Source organism: Etheostoma spectabile, chromosome 2 (genome assembly GCF_008692095.1).
Source record: "Etheostoma spectabile isolate EspeVRDwgs_2016 chromosome 2, UIUC_Espe_1.0, whole genome shotgun sequence".
NCBI lineage: Eukaryota > Metazoa > Chordata > Actinopteri > Perciformes > Percidae > Etheostoma > Etheostoma spectabile.
The window spans coordinates 17,758,293-17,778,219 of NC_045734.1; the positions used below are offsets into that span (position 1 = coordinate 17,758,293).

General features: G+C 39.6%; 2 protein-coding genes and 1 long non-coding RNA gene across 5 annotated transcripts in view; 2 read left to right on the plus strand and 1 right to left on the minus strand.

Annotated features, from left to right (window-relative positions):
* stx8 (syntaxin 8) overlaps window positions 1-7,407 on the plus strand; it is a 45,739-nt gene extending 38,332 nt beyond the window's left edge. The window contains exon 8 of the mRNA XM_032534139.1: window positions 6,588-7,407. Coding sequence (XP_032390030.1) covers window positions 6,588-6,652 — 65 coding nt within the window. The 3' untranslated portion in view covers window positions 6,653-7,407. The remainder of the gene's footprint in view (window positions 1-6,587) is intronic.
* LOC116700721 (uncharacterized) lies at window positions 2,958-4,687 on the plus strand. The gene is made up of 2 exons (XR_004334715.1): window positions 2,958-3,828; window positions 4,355-4,687. It is a non-coding gene; the product is annotated as an uncharacterized LOC116700721 (long non-coding RNA).
* A 2,085-nt stretch (window positions 7,408-9,492) lies between the features above and the next one.
* The window catches only part of ntn1a (netrin 1a), a 58,006-nt gene continuing 47,571 nt past the window's right edge, over window positions 9,493-19,927 (minus strand). For all 3 annotated transcript variants that reach the window (XM_032534129.1, XM_032534112.1, XM_032534119.1), the window contains 2 exons: window positions 15,216-15,290; window positions 9,493-10,899 (listed from right to left, as the gene is read on the minus strand). In XM_032534129.1, the coding sequence (XP_032390020.1) occupies window positions 10,571-10,899; window positions 15,216-15,290 (404 nt within the window). In that variant the 3' untranslated portion in view covers window positions 9,493-10,570. The remainder of the gene's footprint in view (window positions 10,900-15,215; window positions 15,291-19,927) is intronic.

A 19,927-nucleotide genomic window follows, 5' to 3' on the forward strand; every position in this document is an offset into this window, starting at 1 on the left:
AAGCAGAGAAAGAATTGAAAATACTACATGCCACAAATTGTTTGAAGGGCTTTCCCTCTTTCTCCATGGCAGTTTGTTTATAATTCCTTAGCTTTAAGGCTTTATTTATTTTTGAAACCACCTCTCATCCAAAGCCGGCATTTGGTGTTATGTCTCAGCCGAGGCCTTGTAAAGCTAGAAACGTCTGGCTTTGACAGGCGCGAGTATACTTAACATAACTATTGGTACTTGCCTCATTGAGGCATCTTAGTTTTTACAGACCAAGGTTGTTCTAAAAGATGGTAACACATCCAGATATTTGAAAAATGTTCTTCACTGTAGAATTATCACTATAAATCATCAGACATTTACGTGTTGACAGAGTTTTGTGTACATGTTTGCACCAGAGATCTCCAAAAAACAGTTGAAAGCTGGAGAAGACTAAGCTATGGGAAGGGTCATCTCCCCTAAATGGAAGGACCCACATATTGCTCAACCAAGGTTCTTGTGGCATACTGTGCGTAACTGGTGCCTGTAGTGTTGTGAAACAGTCATTGTGTTGAAACACACTGGGTTTTTCGACAGCACGGGTAATTGGAAACAGCCATCTCCTAAATGTAAACAAGACTTAGACTTGATTAAACTGCATTAAAGCATTATTTTCCAAGTTGAAATACCTCATAATTTTATTCTCTCCAGTAGTTACAATGCAGACCAATGGAAAAAAGCTGCAACATGAATCAAAAAATAAATGTGTATTTTTAAGCTACAAATGACAGATCTTTTTTTCCTCTTTTTCAGAGCCTGTCAGTTATGTATTGCTTTCAATTGCTGAGTGTAAAGACCATTTCAAACTATAAAAAATAAAAAATGTTTCTATTGGACATAGTTACCAACCCTGCCTTTAAAACGATTGCTTGGAAATGCCTGGTCCGATTCTTAGTCTTGTTGATTTTAATCAAATTTTTACTTATTTAAATCATATTTTGACTAGTTGTAGACATTTTCATTGAACACTAAATAAAATACTTCTGTGAAGTTTTTTTTAAACTAAAAAAACGGATTTAAACATGATTATTAGTGTGTAAACTTGGATTTCGATTGACAATGGTACCAAGCCTGAGTCATTACCACTTGTTTTAGATGATTTTGGTGGGAATTTAGGAGTAGAAGCTTTGAGTCTGGTTGGATTAGTGTGGCAGATTAGTCTACAGGACCAAAGGGTCTATTGGAGAGTAGTGTGAGTTCCCCAGAGCTTAGGCCTCCCGATCAGGCAACATCAGTGCTTCAGCAACCCTTCTCAACAGAGCTAATCCTCAGTTTGTTCAGGGCCACATCTGCAACCCTGTGAATCCTGCAGGTGGCTCGCATCTCAAGTAGGTCTGTACTGTTTGGACTAGAGGCGATGTCTAAAGAGACTGTTGTTGAGGGGCAGCATTTGACAGTGTAGGAAGAGGAGCATGTTGGGCGAGTAACTACACTGAGTCTATAGTTGTGAGTCAGGAGTTATCAAGAAAACTTTAATTTTGCCCGATAGGGAAGTAGACTTTCAAACTTCTGTATTCTTTAAATCAGTTTGATCTTTCTTTCCAGCTCTTGTTCCTGTCATGGTATACCGTTGGAAACCAATTGAATATGTTTCACAAGTTTGATGAAAGTATTGCTTAAAGTTATACATAATTCTAATGATGTTTCCACATCTGAGATTCTGCTTGGTGTAAATTAAACTTACCTCGAGAAACCCTTGTCACTCCTACAGTAGTTTTTTGCCAGGGTTTCAGTGAGAACAATTTAGTCATCGTTATTGTGCTCACATCACAAAATTACCCTGTGGCCCATTAGGTTTCATCTACCAGCGGACTATCTGACCTTTTGTGGCCCAAGACTCTGGAACAAACTTCTTATTCATATTACGTCCTCCTCTAGTGCCAAGATCTTTAAGTCTCTGGCTCTTCTTTGGCGTATGATTTAGTTTAGGGACATTTGTATAGAAGTATGTTGTTTGTATGATGTTCATTGTGTCTATATTTTATTGTCTTCTTTTGTTTTTACAAAATAATATAAATTTGTACAGCACTTTGTTTAGCCTAGGTTTAAATGTGTTCTAAATAAATTGACTTGACTTGACTTTTAATCTCATGTATATTACCTCAACAAGGTAATTTATTGGCGGACCAGTGCAGTAATTCATTCATGGCTGCAGGAGAATATTTTAAAAATATCAAAGAATATTTTTTAGCCTTGCTATTGGCTTTATGGTGATTTCAAAGTCAGTTTGCCTGTCTGTCTTCTACTTGGTCCAGACTGCGTTATCTCTCAACAACTATTGAATGCCTGTCCATGAAATTTGATTCAGATATTCATGATGCCCAGAGGATGAATATTAATTACTTTGGTGATCTCCTGTCTTTTTCTTTCGCACCACCATTTGGTCAAAGTTGCCCTGTAAAATATACTAAAGTTTACAAGATGGAATAGCAGAAACTGGTGGTTCAGAAATTCATAGTTCCCAAAGGATGAATCCTACTGATTCTGGTGACCCATTGGCTCTTTCTCTAGTGGCACCATGAGGTCGAACAATTAGTGGTTTTAAAAATAGAACAGACATTCATGTCCCCCTTAGTATAAAGTGTATTCAACTGGTGAACCCCTGACTTTTTATCCAGCGCCATCATCAGGTCAAAATTTCAAACTACCTTAAAAACTAAAACAAATTCCATCAGTCTCAGCTGTACTTTAGTTGAGTCTTGATTAGCAAATCTTAGCATTCTTACATGCTGAACTAAGATGGTGACCATGATAAACGTCATATTGGTTTAACATCAGTGTTGGCATTTTTATTGTGACGGCGTTATCAGGCTGTTGTTATTATAAAGCCCAATTGCAGCGTTACTGAGCAGGTAGCCTGGCTTTAGCCCCTAAGTCTCGTTGGGTTCATACTGCTGCTCAAACTATGTCCGCTGTTGTATTAGAAATAATAAAGAAATACATATGTTTAACATGTGGATGTAATACTTAAGTGTTTCGTACTTAAAAATGATGACTAACCTTGTTAACATAAAAGTTGCCCTTTTTTCTTTAAAGGTCATATGCACCTTTTGTGTTGAGAAAAGATCTTTGAACCATAAGCAAAGGGCCAGAGGGAGTAGTGAGGGAGGTTTGGGGGTTGTCTCAGTCTGTCCAAGGCTTTCACCAATTACTCCTTTTTCTCTGTGATTTGTCTTACTGATACGTCTGAAAATTGCTCAGATGGGATGAACCCAGACTCTGGCCTCCAAAGCTCCTGGGTGGTCAGTCTATCAGCAGACACCAACTATCTCCCTCAGCATCAGTGTCACACCAGAGCCCTAATCTATTTGGCAAGCAAACGCCATTGTTGTCATTAGTCTCTGGAAGGCCTCTTGGGGGTCAGGAGTAGCTTGTTTGGTTACTGAGGCAGACAGAGCTGGCCCTAGAGGAACATGAGGGTGAGGGTCAGTGTGGGTGTCTAATGTGGCTTCATGACTGACTGTTATATGACATTAGAGTGTGTGAGAGCCTTGCTCGACACTAACATATGCGTATGTTATACAGCCCAGTCTTTATTGCCATTGTTGCTATGGTGTTATCACATGGAGTTGCTGACAGATGTTGGACCAGGCTGAATGAAATTGATGTCTGAATCTAATGTGGACTGGGTGTTGCGTCGGTATTGTTTACACCCAACCAATGAGAATTGCTGGGAATTTGTGTGTGTGTCTCTCATGCTTTGAGCATGATCATTTACAGCTTTTTCATCACAAAATCTATTTGAACGTGTTTTTCTACTTTGACATTTATATTATGCTCACATGTGTTAGTTATCAGGAGGTATGAAAGTAAATATGGTGCAAAACGTGAGAGAGCGTAAATGCGATGTGAGCATTTGTAGAATATGATTTGAGAGCTTGTAAAAAAAAATCTGTACTCGAATTGTTTTTTTTTCCACTTCAGTCACTTCTCCATTACAACCACAACTTAGTGATCACAACCTCTCAAATCTGTTGCTGCAACATGCTCTCTCGCATCACACAGCGGCGAGTTTGCACCCTCTACTTTTGCAACACTTCTTTTGATACGTTTGGTGCAAAACTAATTTGTACCTGTGGACTTAGTCTGTGGCACTCCGAGCCAACAGGACGGCCGGGGACAGCAGGGTTTCCATCGCCAGATGAGGGACAACTCTGTCCGGCTAATTTATGTAGCATGAAAGCTAGAGTTAGCTAACTAGCTGCCTGTCCGCTTCCAAATACTGTAAATACCTTTTACTTATCTCAACACTTTTAACAGTCAAACTGAAACACTGGTGGTGAGCTCCATGTTCTGCAGCCGCAGACGGACTGCCATCAGTAAGGAGAAGAGGTCCTGTGTAGACCTGTGATATCTTGCAGCTTGCATGTCCCATGGACATATGCATGGACACCTTAGCCTCAAACAGAATAGAAACACACTGGGTTCATATAATTAACTATATGCAGACAAAGAGACTATTAGCCATAAATACCTAAAAGAAACAAAAGAATGACACAAGGAGTCAAAGACATCTGGATCCCTTACAGGCATACCCCGTATCCTGGCAAAGAAACCAGCATCAGCTTTACATTTCATCAGACCACCACACTACCACTACCACCGCAAGCAATTAGTTCAGCATGGCTTATATCTTGCCCTGTCTCTTTCCCTGTGGGAAAGACAACCAATTAGGCTGTGCAGGGGAACGCAGGAGGAGAGAGCCAAAAAATGAGAGAAATGTTAACCCAAAGTGAAAAGCTGGGGAAAATACCAGCCGCATGTTAAATAACAATGGACAGCTTGAGTCAGTGAGGGGACTGTCAGACCGGCCAGAGATGCAGTTGTTTGAAATCTTCACTCCTGTGCCACTCTAGAAGGAACGAGACGGGGGAAATAGTGGCTGACCGCACCCTTGAAGAATGTTCTCCATATCTTATGTGTGTGTGGTATAAATCACAGAATATATATACTGAGTGATAGACCACCACATCCTATTTAAGTGTTTATGATGCGCATGAGATAAGCCTCCCACCACTTCTCTCTTACAGTATATCCCCTAAAATACTTTGTACCAGCATAGGTGTGTGTATATATATATATATATATATATATATACTCTGTGTGTGTGTGTGTGTGTGTGTGTGTGTGTGTGTGTATATCTATCTCTTTAAACTCCTAACACTGTTATGATAGATGGACCAAAGATTTTCCCAGGTTGAGTTTCCGTAGCAACTATTGATTTGCATTCAGTTATAGTCCAACCAAAACTGGATATTTTAGGCCAATACAGATGTTGATATTTAGGAGTTGAAAAACATCTGGTTTTAATATGTCAGCTGATAAAAATTTCCTTAAAGAAAAACATTTTTTAAAGGATGCCTTAAATTTGGGGATTGTTCCAAGATATGGACTGAGCCAACACTTTACAAACTTATAAAAAGTTATTAGTGCTCTCTTTTGAAAACACTATTCTAAATCTTTGGCATTTCTGTTCCATAATTACTTGTGGCTACTGAGATACTGAAATATCTGCAAAAAATTATACTGGCCAAAATACCGTCTGCACGATTAATCGGTTAGACTCTAGCTTCACTTCACCAAGCTGGTAAGATTCATTCCAATGTGATTAAGTTCCTAAAAGATGTTTATCTTTTTACGATGAATGAAAACTCCACCTGTAGTGGATTTTACAACAGAAAGGATTTTTTTTTTCTTGGGTGGTGACTATAATAAAAAGTGTAATATTTTCAGGTCCTGCGGGTAGAGCACTTTGATGAAGTGTGAGTGAGTTTTTGCACATTTTTTTTCTGCTTCCATGGTATCAGTGAAAAACAATGATTATCCTCTCAAAGCAGAATCAGAAACATATGCCTATCACAGTGTGCAATCTTTGGCAATAAAGCTTTTGTAGCTGTTGAACGCATGTAAATTGCATTAAGTCATCAAAAGAAAAATGGTGATGTGCTTTGAGGGCATAAGCACTTGGGACTTGCATTAGATCAAGGATTTTGAAAATTAGGAGTGAGGTATGCAGGCTTCTTACCTCTTCCAAGTGTATTCCCTTGTGTCTGCTGGATTCCCCTCCTTCTCGGTGAAATCAACTGCTTGACATTTAAATGTTCAACATTAAAGTTAGAGGGAATTTGTTGAACCCCAAAGATTGTATCACAAAGCTTTACAGCAAAGTAAATATAAGACAAAACACTTTAAACAAAATAATTAAATAGTAACCTCATTTAGTCAGACGGTCTAACCACTTAGTGCCTGTAGTCTTATTCAGGTGACAAATGTATTTATTTATTGTAAACAGCTAGGTAATGTAGTTTTTACCAAATGTCAACGAGAACTAAGTAGTGTATTTGTCCGAGACTATTTTGCGCTGCGGATTAATACACATTCTGTGGTCTAGTGATTATTTACTTAGACAACAATGGAGGACTGTGGCATGGATGAGAAAGCTGTATCAGGCTATGGATAGAGAGAATTTGTTGATGGTTAAAAAAAAAAAAAAGTCGGCACAATTGGTTTTGCTTTTTGCCATCTGATTACCTTTTTTTCTCTCACTTTTCCTCCTTCAGGGATGCTGGTGGTGATCGTACTGCTTCTTATTGCAATCATAGTTGTCGCCGTATGGCCTGTGTAGCAGATGAGGACGGCAGTGTTCATGGACCTGTGCTAAACGACTACTGCTATGACACTTTGGTGCAGAACACCAGCTTGAAACCTTTGCACCTGCAGTACACACATGTACAGTTAATTAAACACTTTCTCACACAGATTTTATTTTGTTATTCTTCATCTTCATATTGAGACAAAGGTCATTTGTTGCTGCCCAACCAAGCCAATGTGAAATAAAGACTTAAGTCCTGTAGCAGCACACTTGCATGTTTCTATACAGTAAATTGTTGGTTGGGTGAATGACATTAGCATCCCAGCAGAATTTTTTTTTCTATAGAATATGTAAATTGTCCTCTGTACCAGTTGTTCAAGTGGATATTAAAGTGACAATGTATTAAAGAGTTAAATTATTTGGAGGTTTGTAAGCCCTTAAAAAATAAATAATTGTAGCTTGGACTGTGGCAAATGTTGACCCAACAGCAGGACCTCCCGCTGGTAACAGGAGCTTTCCTGTCATAAGTCTGTCTGTGGTCTGGGCTGAGACTCACACTGGGCAATGTAATTCCGCAAGCTTTGCAATATTCACACTCCTTTATATTTACCCATTCGTTACTGTAGCAGCTGTAATGTTATCATTTGTCTTGGGATTTTTTAAACATTTATAGAATAGCACTCAGCCAAAACAAACAGCTTGGCTTTGTAACTAACATGGCTGCTCTCCTTCCTTGTAAATCAATTCCGCTTGTAATTTCTAATAAATGACATTTCCAGTTAATAGTCCCTGGACTCCTATCTGTCTGCATTAATGCTCAGGGTTTATGCTGGAGGATTGCAGTTTTGTAACATATTTAGCTGAAAACACTAGTATCACCATTTTTCCTTGGGAGAAATCTGCATAATAATGTTTTGTCTACCGTACATGTTATGAAGTGAAAACCAGTTAATGGAGAAAGTTGGACTATATTCCTTAGTGTTAACTTAACTAAATAATTAAAATCTAATGATAAAAATTCAAATTAAATCAACAGAAGCAAATGGTTTTCAATGTAACAAGTTTATTTCAACTGAAAATCTGAATTTAGTTCTACCAGGTTGGTGTGTTCAGTAGTTATGTCTTTCTTTAATGGCAATGATCTAAACAACCACAAACAAGTAAAAAAAAAAAAAAATCCACAATGTCTTGTGTCATTAAATATATTCATATATAATAACCATAATATATTAGTACGCATTGTAAAACAACATTGCTAAAATGTCTTGGCAATGGTGACAACTAAACAACATTTACAATTCATAGTATGAACACAAAGCAATGCTTTGACAGGTATGTGTGTAGCATTTCATCAGGAAGCTTGTCAGACAATCGCTCAGGAGACATGTAAAAATTACAGCATGGGACTACAGAGACTAGAGAGGTGTAATTACAGATTATATTGTGCCAAACAAAAAAACCATTGACACGTAATATGTTGTAGGATTAACAATGGTAGCAGGGACGTTGAAATATACTGTGTGAGAGTATGTCGTCATCAGAAGAGCATCATGATGGACTGACATCACAATCATTGGACTGATTGTACATTAAAAAAGAGAAGAAAAACAGCGTAAATGTAGTACTTCAGCAAACCATGTCATCTGTTCTTTTTATCTTACAGTCAAACCCAGGTAATTTGGATTTCTCATGATTTAAAAAAGCCTGTCTTACTGGTCATCATCTAGAAGCCATTTCAGTCCAATCAGAAAATTCCTAAAGAAATGAGTAATTTTCTGAGTGAGTGGAATCCGAAATGACCATTTTTAAACCGAGGACGCAGAGAATCCATTAGATTAAAACCACGTGTCTTGAAAAGAGTCGTGCTGTGGGGCAGATTAAAAGGTAGTAAATGTGATTTTGTGAAACAACAAATGCCGGAAACTTCAAACATGTTGCTCACAGTGTTTTGGGATGGACTAAAAAGGAACTCCAGTTTATGATACATCAGACACACTACAGGCTTTTACAAACCAGAGCTGTGTTTTTACCACGCATTCCTTGGAGAAATCCAAACCGAACTGCATACAAATAAATGAGCAATGTGGTTTGAATCAAGCAGCGTCAAGTGATTCGCCCCTTTTCTCCATGTGCAAGTGTTGAAGTGAAGAGAATTATTGTGACAGTTCAATGGGAAACTGTGGCTTCTGACTGGTTGCACAGTGAATGTACAGTCATGCATTGTTTGCAAAAGAGTGTGTGTGTACTGTAAAGGTATTTATCTCAAATCTCATAGTACTGTAAGAATTATTGTAGATGAAAACAAGCCAGTGTGAGGTGGATTTCAAAAATACTTTTAAGTAATGGTTGAGCACTTTTGTCAAGGTGCAGTTTGCGCTGAAGTTTTCTTTTATTTCTGCGCTAGGATTGATTTCTGCACCACATGAGGTAAGGACATTGTTTTCTTTTCAGAGTCCTTTTCAGGTTTAGTGGTCGGTAGCTGTCCACATTGCAGTATCTTCCTTTGTCTTATTCATACATATTTGAAAGATGAATTCTGACACATTGTCAAAAGTATTTTTCATGAGCTGATGCAAATGAATACATTTTAGATCATACAAATATCTGCATTGTTGCACAGGTGAGATACTCTATGCAGGTATTTCAGTATCCTCTTAACAACATGCAGTACTTGCAACTGCACATAAATAATGCTGCATCCACTTTGTAAAATGATTGGAACCCCAACCGTATATTGGGTAACTTTCACAGCTCTAATCGTTTTGTGGTAAAAGTAAATATTGTCACTGAAATGTTGCTGTTAATAAATTAAAACTAAATAAAAAAATTGTTTTGTAGCCGTTCCAGAACCCATATTCATTATTATGTTTTTCTATTAGCTTTACTGCCTTTAGACTGTAAAAAAAAAAGATTACCACCAAAGAACAATTCCTGATTATGTGAATGTTTTAATAATGTTTTTATGCGTCTTGCCGCTGGTCCTTTGATAAACTTCTGCCGGAGTTGTGAAATAAATGAAATCTCAATTACAGTAAGTACTAAAGTGAAATCAGTGATTATAAACTGTCCTCTCAAAAAAGGTGTAATTTTAACATTAGTACAATGAGCAGCATCAGTTAGTGAATTAAACATTACAATCTCAAACAAGTTGCGTTCACATGCAGGCTTGTACAAATTCTGAACCACCAAAATCTAACTAGTGAAATGTAAGGAAAATAGGGGAGTAATAATCAAGATTCATCAGGTCAACAATTCTTTTATCAATTGTGTAAAAAAGTAGCACTACAGATGTGTTGTTTCTTGAGTTGCAGAAATACCTGAATTTGTACAACAGGGGAAAGAAATGGCAACTCACTAACAGCTAAATGTATTATGCATTTTTGGGGCTTGCAAACAATAGTATTTATGGCACAATTCTTAAGTGAGGGAGTATTATTGCCTAAATCAGATCAGTGAAGACTTGATAAAACAAGCTCGCTTCTTAGCTACAAATACAACAAGAAACCCATGCAGAGGCAAACTTGCAGTGGTAATTAAGTGGCTTTTTCTGTCATTTTTGCACCAGCAGAAAATGTCCATAAAATTGTACCATAAAATATAATGATTTTATACTAAGATAAAGAAAACAAACACAAATAACTTTATATGCTGGTAATAGGTGCAAATTTGGCAAATCCACAAGAGAGACAAATCTCAAAGTAAAATAAAACATAAAACCAAATCTGCAAGGTGAGCTCCTTCAACAAAAGTTCACTACAAAAACCAATCATCCTAAATAATTCTCTTCATGCTTCTACACAAAAAAAGCAGCGACATAAACAGTCTCTTGTCTGTCCGTGGTCCTCTGTCTGCCTCTCTTTCACCTTTATTTTATTTTTTTCTTAAAATCACCTGCTCAGTTTTTATCTTGAATTCCTCCCCCTCTGCGGCATTCTCTCCATCTTTTTCCTCTTATGGCTTCTTGCATTTGCCTTTCTTTTCGCGCTGCTGGAACTTTCTGAGCCTGCGTGCCCACGTGTCCCTCCACTGGATAACCAGGCTGCCTTTGTCTGCTACCACTCCACTCTGGCCGGGGGAGTCCTCGTCATTCCCCAGCAGAAGGTACTTTTTCCCAGGCTTGATCTTAGGACACTTGCAGGCCACGTCTTTGGTGCGGACCCACAGGAACTGGTCCCCACGGCGGATGCGGCTCTCGCCCTGCTTGTAGACAGAGATGATGTTGACGGTAAACTTCCACCACTCACCGGCTTTGTCTGCCTTCAGGATGTGCACCTGGACAGCTGCAAAGTGAAGTCGGGGGGACAAAAGAGATGCGTTATCGCTTTGGCCTAATGTGAGATTTCTTATATTCAGTTGTAAAGGTTACTGCCTCCACTAACAGTCTGCAGATGCTGGTGGCTTTGTGAGGCATGCTAACATGCTTGCAATAACTACGTTAACATGCTAATGTTTAGAAGATATAATGTTTACCATGTTCACCATCTTAATTTTAGTAATTTGCATAAATTTAAACAGTTGTGGTAATGCTATTAGTTCTGTATTTGGCCATATATCGAAGTATTTGAAAAAAAATCTATTTCTTTAAGGGGACATTAATATGTGAACACTTTTTTTGGGCATTTTATTTTTGACAGGACAGCTTAAACATGAAAGGGGAGAGAGAGGGGGATTGACATGCAGCAAAGGGCCGCATCTGTGGACATGTTAGGCGGTTTTTATGCACAAAAACAGCGTAATGCGTTGTTATAAACTGGCATTGCTAACAATGGCTAATCTGGCTAGAGCTACTGAAAACAATAAAAATCCAACTTGTAACAGGAACGCATTCAATTCAGGTGTGACGTCATTCCCAGGTCCCAATCTGACCCTTTATTTACTGAACTCTACTGTGTTTGTTCACATAAACCTGCTCATGTCCCTTTCTTTACCACAGCCAGGCTCTAAGTGTTAAGTAATGAGACCACAGAAACACCTTGGAGTACCTTTGTGAACGGGCACCCACGATCCCAATAAACTACACTTGTGGTATAAATATAGTTTCTATTCCCAGTGGAAAAGGCCGGTCTATGGTCCAGCTATGATATACAGCCCTACGTGCATAATGACCATTACTGCTGACAGAGCAGTGTGATTTGTAATGTGATTAGGAGGCAAGGTAGGGCTATTAGAGACGCAAGCTGGAAAGACACTTAGTGATATCACATGATGAACCGGTATGGGGAGGGAAAGAGAGGGCTGCCTCTCATAGATCATAACCCAACATGTATCAATATGTATTATATTGACCAGATCTCTATTGAGTTCCATTGTACTTCCCCTGTACTTATGGGACAGCTTGTGAAATGGGTCACTGGTTTCTCCTTCAGTGTCAAGGTAATGGAGCTGAACATCATGGCAGTATTAGGAGATATATCCTGTACATGTTGGATCACCGCCGAGGGGTCACACTTTATGAATGACAAAGAGCTAAAACTGGCTCTAAAACTTCCTAACTTTGTAAACTGAGAGCACATCTGTTTCTAGATTACATTTCTACTGTAGTTTCCACTACTCTTGGTGTTTTTCTGCATCCAGGGTCAATTCAAAATCTGCTGAAGATTCCTGCAGAGGACTTGAGATGTGTGAGATTCACTTCTTTTAAAAGCAGTATTATAAGAGTATTATATTTAAGTCGTTAAAGGTTTGTGTGCACTATGCTTTCTGTATATTTTGTAAAACCCATTGGGGTTTTCTGTGTATGAAAAGTGCTATATATACGTGAAGTCTGCCTTGCCTTGCTTTTTACAATTAGTGTAAATGTGGGTTTCTTTGAATGTTATCCTCAATATTCTTCGACATAGATATAAGGGAGTCTCCTGGATTATAAATCAACCCTAAAGGTTATTATAATGGCCACCAGTTTTACTTATTTCAACTTTGTTCTTGGGAAATCATGTTGTGTTCATTAGTTTTTCAAGGCCGATAGCTCAATATACTACACTGTCCATGAGCAATTTCAGCTACGGATAGTTTTGTCAGTTTTCTCAACAGCGTAATATTTAGTGTCCGGCAGCCACCAACAGCAGTGCACATAACATTCTTTTAAGCTCTGTGATTGGATTTTTTTTATTTTTACCAAAAAGCACCTTGGGAAGCTTGTACCTTTGATTTCCAAGAACCAAGTATTTTCTAACCCAGTTTTTCATCCTTTGTACTGATGATTAAACTGGAACATTTTACGTCCATCCAAGCTGTAGCAGAGCCCCAACTGTGAGTTGTATCGTCAATGTAGAAAATTAATGGGAGTTTTACTTCTGGTACCAGGGCCCCCAAAATACCTCCTCCCACTTTGCAACTCTCTTGAACTTTCATTTGCTATGAACTCCTATCTTGTCTATACATTATATTTTCTGCACGTTATTGTGCGTCATTTTCCCCCCTAATTGTACTGGAAGTCCCCTGTCAACAGGGACTCAGTGGCTCATCTGGTGTGACATGGTGTCGTCGGCACCACCTTGCACCACCAGGAGCTCTTCTCTCTGTGTTTCGTCACTAATCACTGTACACTGAGATGACTGGAGTAGTTATATCCAGGCTTTTCTTGACATCAGACATGTTCACCCCCTCCCTACTCCCTGTTCCCTCTTGTGATTCTTTATGTGCGTCTGTATGTGTGTCTTTATGTTGACCACAGGAGCTTGAAACATTGTTTCCCTACACAGCATGGAGCCCTGCTCCCCTGCTGATCTTTTCAAAACAGTCCAAAGCTATGGCTATCTCAATTTATCCTGTAGATTTACATTGTGTTTGACTTTTCGTACGCTTTGCTGAGCTTGTGTGTGGTAAATACTGTACGGCGATCTGGTTCTTGTCTGTTATAAATCTTGACTAATGCTGTTGCAAGCTAAGGATTGATATGACAAGAAGCTTAATGGTTCTCGTTTACATCGGCAGCACAAAGCCCTCCTGGTGAAGGCAAGGCGAGGAGAAAATGGATTACACAGAGGAAGATGTAGGATTTTAAAAGGGGACAGGAGGATTTAATATAAATAATCTTTAAAAACCTACAACGGATCAAGAGGATGAACATACTGTAATAATTAGCCAGGACTGATTAATAAGCTGTTATTGTTTTACATATTAATATATAAATCACTGTATGTTTATAATTGCTGTCCATGTCTGTCCATAACACAATGAGAAAAACCCTTCCCTACTGTTGTATAATATACATAAATTCTTCTGAAAATGTGTCTCTTGTCTCGGGAGCTTTTCCTCTTTTCTGCCGTTATGCTCTGCTTCAATCTCTGTCTCCCCACATAAAAATATCCTGCATCTACCCTCAGAAACATTGGTCCAAAAGAGGAACTTCCATTTATATTTGCTTGGTATTATCTCAACCATCAGTACCAGCAGATCCACTACACTTCACGCACGCACTCACGCACACGCCAAATCAGTTGGGAGGCTCTGCTGGCTTCACTCTTGTGAGATGAGATGTACGTACATGAGGGAACTCTGGAACTGTTGAGTGATAGTTTCTCCAGCAGGACATCCTGATGTCTCTTTTTACCTCTATACTTCTCCACCCTCGAATGCTTTTACCACTCAGGTGTTCCGTAAATATTCTGTATGTCTGTATTTCTATAGATTTAAACTAAACATTAAACCTGATATTGTAAGGTTAACAACATTTTTTTCCGGCCAAACCAAAGAAAATCAAACAGCCATGTAGCTGACACATTCAGGGATGAATGGATACATATTTCAGAGGTAAGGCTCTTCTCACGACATCAACGGCAAGGCAGGCATTGGTGGAAGAGGAGGTGTCTATAAGCTGACCCCCTAACTCTTCCAAATCCCTGGAGAACAAAGCCCAGGACTGTCTGTCAAGCTGCTGAGGTATGCTGCAGGATGCTGCTGCTTGGTTGACCGATTCAGCAGCCTAACTTCAATCAGGGGAGGGGACAGAGGGAGAGGAAGAGGGGAGAGGTCATACGTCTTATCCACACCTTGAATGGCGTGGCGGACGGACGGTCACAGGAATGCAGCGAGAATTGCTTCGGTTGTGGGTTGTGGGGGAAGTGGTCTGCCTTAATGAGGATCTCTTAGAGAGCACCCACTGTCCATCACAGTGTCGGTGCCCCCCCCACACACACACACACCTCTACCTCATTTTTTATACTGCCTCTTCTTTCCTTCTGTTTCTCTGCTTCTCTTTTCCTCCTTGAAGTTCTTCTGTCTTTATTTGATCCTTTGTCTCTGTCCTCAGAAAGCTGGAGTAAGCCATCAGTGAAATGCTTCTCCTGTAAACTATAGCAGCTCTCCAGCAACGTGCTGGGCTGGGATGCAGGGGATGGGAATTCTGAGCCTAGTAGTAAACATATCCCAAACCAAAACATCTAGCGCTTTAAATTGCACAGTGATTCTACTGCTAAAGACGTTTGACACACACTATTTGCTCCTGCAGAATAAGAAACTTGTTTTTTACCCAGAGCCAAATCAGTGAAAAATGGAAAAATGTGTTTCTTTCATTACACCACGTTTTTAACATTTCCCGTAAAAACAAATGTTAATTCAAGTCATTAAATGGACTGTGTGTTGTCCATTGACTCACCGTAATCTTTCTTGCAGTACTTCTTCATGTTGATCTTCAGTTTGCCTTTAGATGCTTTGCAATAAGAGTCACAGTCTGCAAGAATAAGAAGCGAGAGAATACAGTTAGGAAATTAGAGCGAGAAAACAAACAGTTGTAATGGTATTTTATTTAGCAATGGGGTGAAAAGGTTGCAAATTAATTGTTAATAATTGGCTAAATCATTCTCACACTAAGCATTATACAGAACATGCAAAAAACGAAAAAGCCAAGTGGAGCTGTTTAAATTGCAAAAACTATAAAATTGTTAGGACAAAAGAATTTTGTTTGTTAAATCTTTGACAAGAAAAGTCCAAATAAAAAATGTTTATCACAAAATAAAAAATTGGATTGAAAATAATAAAATAAATCATACACAACACTTACACATTAAATTGAATACTACTACTACTACTACTACTAATAATTGCTAAAGTAATTAAAAACAATATTCATAAGTTCAATTCATGTTAATGTTTTTTATATATTTAAATATGTTATCTTTCACATGTGTAAAGATGGTGGTAAATAGTAAACACACTATATATGAGCTGGGAATATCATTAGTGCTAATGTTGAAAAAAAACCTTTATAATCTCCATAAGACTGAAATGTTTTCTTCTGGTGGGCCTTCATTTACATTTATAGCAGAGCTTTAACACATTTTCTAATTTTGAAACTTAGCTGCATTAGCACCACCTTTAGTGTCATGTCTGTCCTATCCTGCGTTTTTGGGACTGGCATTTTTAGTAAAGAAAGAAAGAAGACAAACAAACATCTAAAATTTCCTTCGGGATGAATACAGTCTAATCTATCTAAACAATGCCAGCAGAAACAGACATCTGCCTTTTGGATCCTGCCATTTACAAATTTAAAGAATGGTTCCCTGTAATGACAGCATCTCTGGCAGTCGTTCTTTTGGCTGACTGGTTGAAGAACATGTGTCTGCCTTCATTGTGTAGTTTAATGGGACTGCTGTGGTGCCACTGCTGGCATCATTAAGGGTGCATGTTTTGGTTGTGGTGGAGGCACTTTACTCCTCTAACCACATCTACATCTTCCATGTGTGATGGTGAGGACCTCTGAATCGAGCTGATGGTACCAGCAGTGGTTTAGAAGAAACACAAATCACTGCTGCCATCAACCCACTCACTCCCTGTCAGACTGTGGGAATGAGCCAGGCCTGTGTAGACAACCCTCCACCCATTGTAACTCCCCACCTCCCTCCCAAATCTCAACTCGCTTGTCACCTCAGCCCCTGATCTCCTGAAAAAAATAGCCCTGGGATCACTTCAATGTCAAGCTTTAGCATTTATTGCACTGAGGACATGGAGGGGGGGGGACGCTGATGGCAGGCAACTATTTGAGGGAGTAGAAGGTGGGGGGTGTGAAGGGGGTCAATGCCACACAAAGGGAGGTCAGGAAGGGAAAATTAGCCATCCATGAAGTGGTGGGCAGAGGAGCTTTTTTTGGGGAGGGGGGGCATCCACTCTGGAGCCGTGAACAAATAAATACCTCACGCAGGCAGAGGGTCACCTAAATCGCCTCATGGCTCACACACACACACACACACACACACACACACACACACACACACACACACACACACACGCACACACGCACGCACGCACGCACGCACGCACGCACGCACGTACGCACGCACACACGCACACTCATACTCATGTAGTATGTACATACACACTCTCTAAAGGCTCAGTAAGTGAATATGTAAAGTTGATTTGAGCTTGATGTTGTCATCTGGACAACAACCTCAAAACAGAACATTTGCTAGATGCTGTTTTTCTGTGCCCAATATCAAGTACAGCCTTGATTGAATTTTTTATATTCTATGTGTGGCGGAGGTAGGGGAATTCTGTACTTTATCTCCATTTTAGTTATTGGAAGTAAGCTGTTATTTATGTCAAGTTCTAGGCCACAAATGCATTGCAGATTATAACTAGCCCTGTTCCTTGTCCAAATAGATCAATGAGGATATCATAATTTTTTTGTATTATAGATTGCCAAGAGGTTACGGAGGCAACAGTATATCCCTTCCTCCACTTTGCTGGCCCCAGCAATCCAGAAAGTATATAACTTTAGTGATTGCCCCATGCTATGCTGTCACGCTGCCAGCCACATGCAGTGCTGGCAAGAATAATATGCTGTGAGGCCATACCATTACAAAAAAAATGTTTTCCCTTCTTTTCTGCTCATTGAGCACTCTCCCAACTGGCATAAATCGGATCCAGAGTACTGATTTAGTTTAAACTTCAGTGTTGCAAGTTGTGATGTGTATAGTAAAAGAAATTAGCGAGGAAGAGATGGATGGACATCAAGTAGTAGTGGAGGAGAGTGATGGGGTTGTGGAAGAAGGATTTGAGCTTTCAGGCAGCCTGAATATGAACAAACTTCATTGTTGTGAGCAGATCTGTGCTCCATGCCTTTGCTCTCCTTTATACTCTGTTTGAATGAGGTTGCCTGGGGAACACCATGACAAGAAAAAATGCAGGGAAGGAGGCGGGAGAATGAATACTGGTAGAGAGCGAAGGGGTGGAGAGGTTGACAAAAAAAGAGAAGAAGGCAGGAGTGAAGTTTATCTAAGGGGGTGGGAAGAAGAAGAGGAGGAGGACTGGGATTTTAAGTAAAACCCCAAATCAGCAAAAAAAAAACAAAAACTGGTTGCCTCATAAGCTGATGCTGGTTGTAGTAAATAGAGAGAGTAACAAAAATAGGCAAAGTAAATGAAATAGAGGAGTCTATATGAGCTGCACCTGATTACCATGTAAATGATGGAATGGGGAGCTGTGGAAAGGAAGCTTTGTTTTCTCATAACCCCCCCTTGATGCCATCATGATACTTCCCTTTGATAGCCTTTCGTTCCCCATTAGTGTACCCCTGAGACACAGCTCTGGGCCCCACTGAGAGCACCCCGAGATCCCCATTTAGGGCCAGGCAGTCCCCTACCGTGAGGACAAATGTTCCCTTTGTGCGTGCGTTACAAGCAGGGGAAGTGGGAGCAGTCCTGTAGCACTGAGCTAAAATGTGCTTTGGGTGTTCTGAGTAGATGTAGTTACTACAGCGCTTTGTTTCCTGCCTTTCAGAGCACAGAGAAGTGCGTAACTGAGAGGTGGACCTTTGCCCCTTCTATCAAAGTGCTGTACAACCCTTTAAGCTAATCGTTTTCATTTGGGATGCTTCTTACTAAAGCTGCTTCAAGACAGAATACAGTACTGTACAGTTCTATGTGTTTCAGCCAAAGCTTTAAAGTACCCAAAGACAAAGGCACAACTAGGCCTGGTTTGGGTAGTACACTAGTGAAACATACCCTAAATATAAAAATGGTAGTAGACAATGCTGCTCAAAATTACTTAGCTGCTTAAAATGACTTTAAAATCAGACTCCCCAACATCTCCCCAGAACCTTGGAGATGATGGCATACTGATCCAACACATCAAGGCAGAAGAAATAGTAAATAGTAATAGTAAATAGTGAAAATAGTTATCATAAACAATATTTTACATGATTGAGAACGACTGAAGCTACACAGAAGAGGTGTCTGACCGAGGATATACAGAATGGCACAGTGTGAAAAAAAATGCAGACAGGAATCTTAGTGAACTTTTCAGTACAAGTATTACACAAACTCTTTAATTTAATTTAATTAAATTTTTTAATTTAACTTTAATTACAGAGTTGAGAACTAAGAAAAGATCCATGTTTTAAAATTGCCATTCTGTAGTGATATATCTGAACACTGATACAGAATTTGTTTTGTTGTTGCTGTTGAGCATTTACCACACAGACAACATCAGATCTACATCAACATATGACCCTCAAAGCCAGTGGTGAGCAGCCAATCTATATCAACTCGATCTAGACACACTCTGGATATATAAATCCTCAGTGTGAACGTGGCCACAGAGACAGGGGGCATCAGATGAACTAGAGAAGCGAAACATGGAGGTGTAAATGACGGCCCAGGAGGAGGGCGTTCTCCCTCAACCAGACTGATTGAGAAACAAATTGCAGCAAATAAAGCATGTAATTAGATTATGGAGCCCAGTGTGCTGCCCTGCTCTGTTTATTTCTGCTCACAGGAGCTGTGAGTTTGGATCCTGTCCAGCAAAGACAAAGACAAAAAAGGAGGAAAGAAAGAGAAGGAGTCCCCCACTTCTTTTCTCATTGTATCATCGGAGAGTAAAAGATGGTTTGTTTTTAGACAGACAACAGCCAGCGAAGAGGCTGTAAGAGGTCCTGACCTGATTTTGGCATGACGTGCAATCAATTCTGATGTGTTGATTCGTCTTCTGTTACTGTAACTGAGGAGGTTCAGATGAGTCAGCTGTGTGACACCGAGAGAGGAAATAACCCTGCCAAAGTTTTAATGTCATTAAAAAAAAGCTCTTTGGGCACCAAAAACTAATAAAGGCTATTGATAATGAGAATTTGATACAGTGCTGTTCTATTTTTGGCCCTGCTCATTGCAGAAATGTGTTTTACCGTTATTTCTTCTCCAATTAAGTGGCGTAATAATATCCCCAAGTTGACATGACTGTGAAGCGCGGTGGAGTCAACAAGTACTGAACAGGGTGTGTGAAGTAAGACTCATGTCCCAAAAAATCCAAGGAGTGGTCCGCCACTGATTTTGATCACTTCCAGCCTTGGACAAGACACACACACACACACACACACAC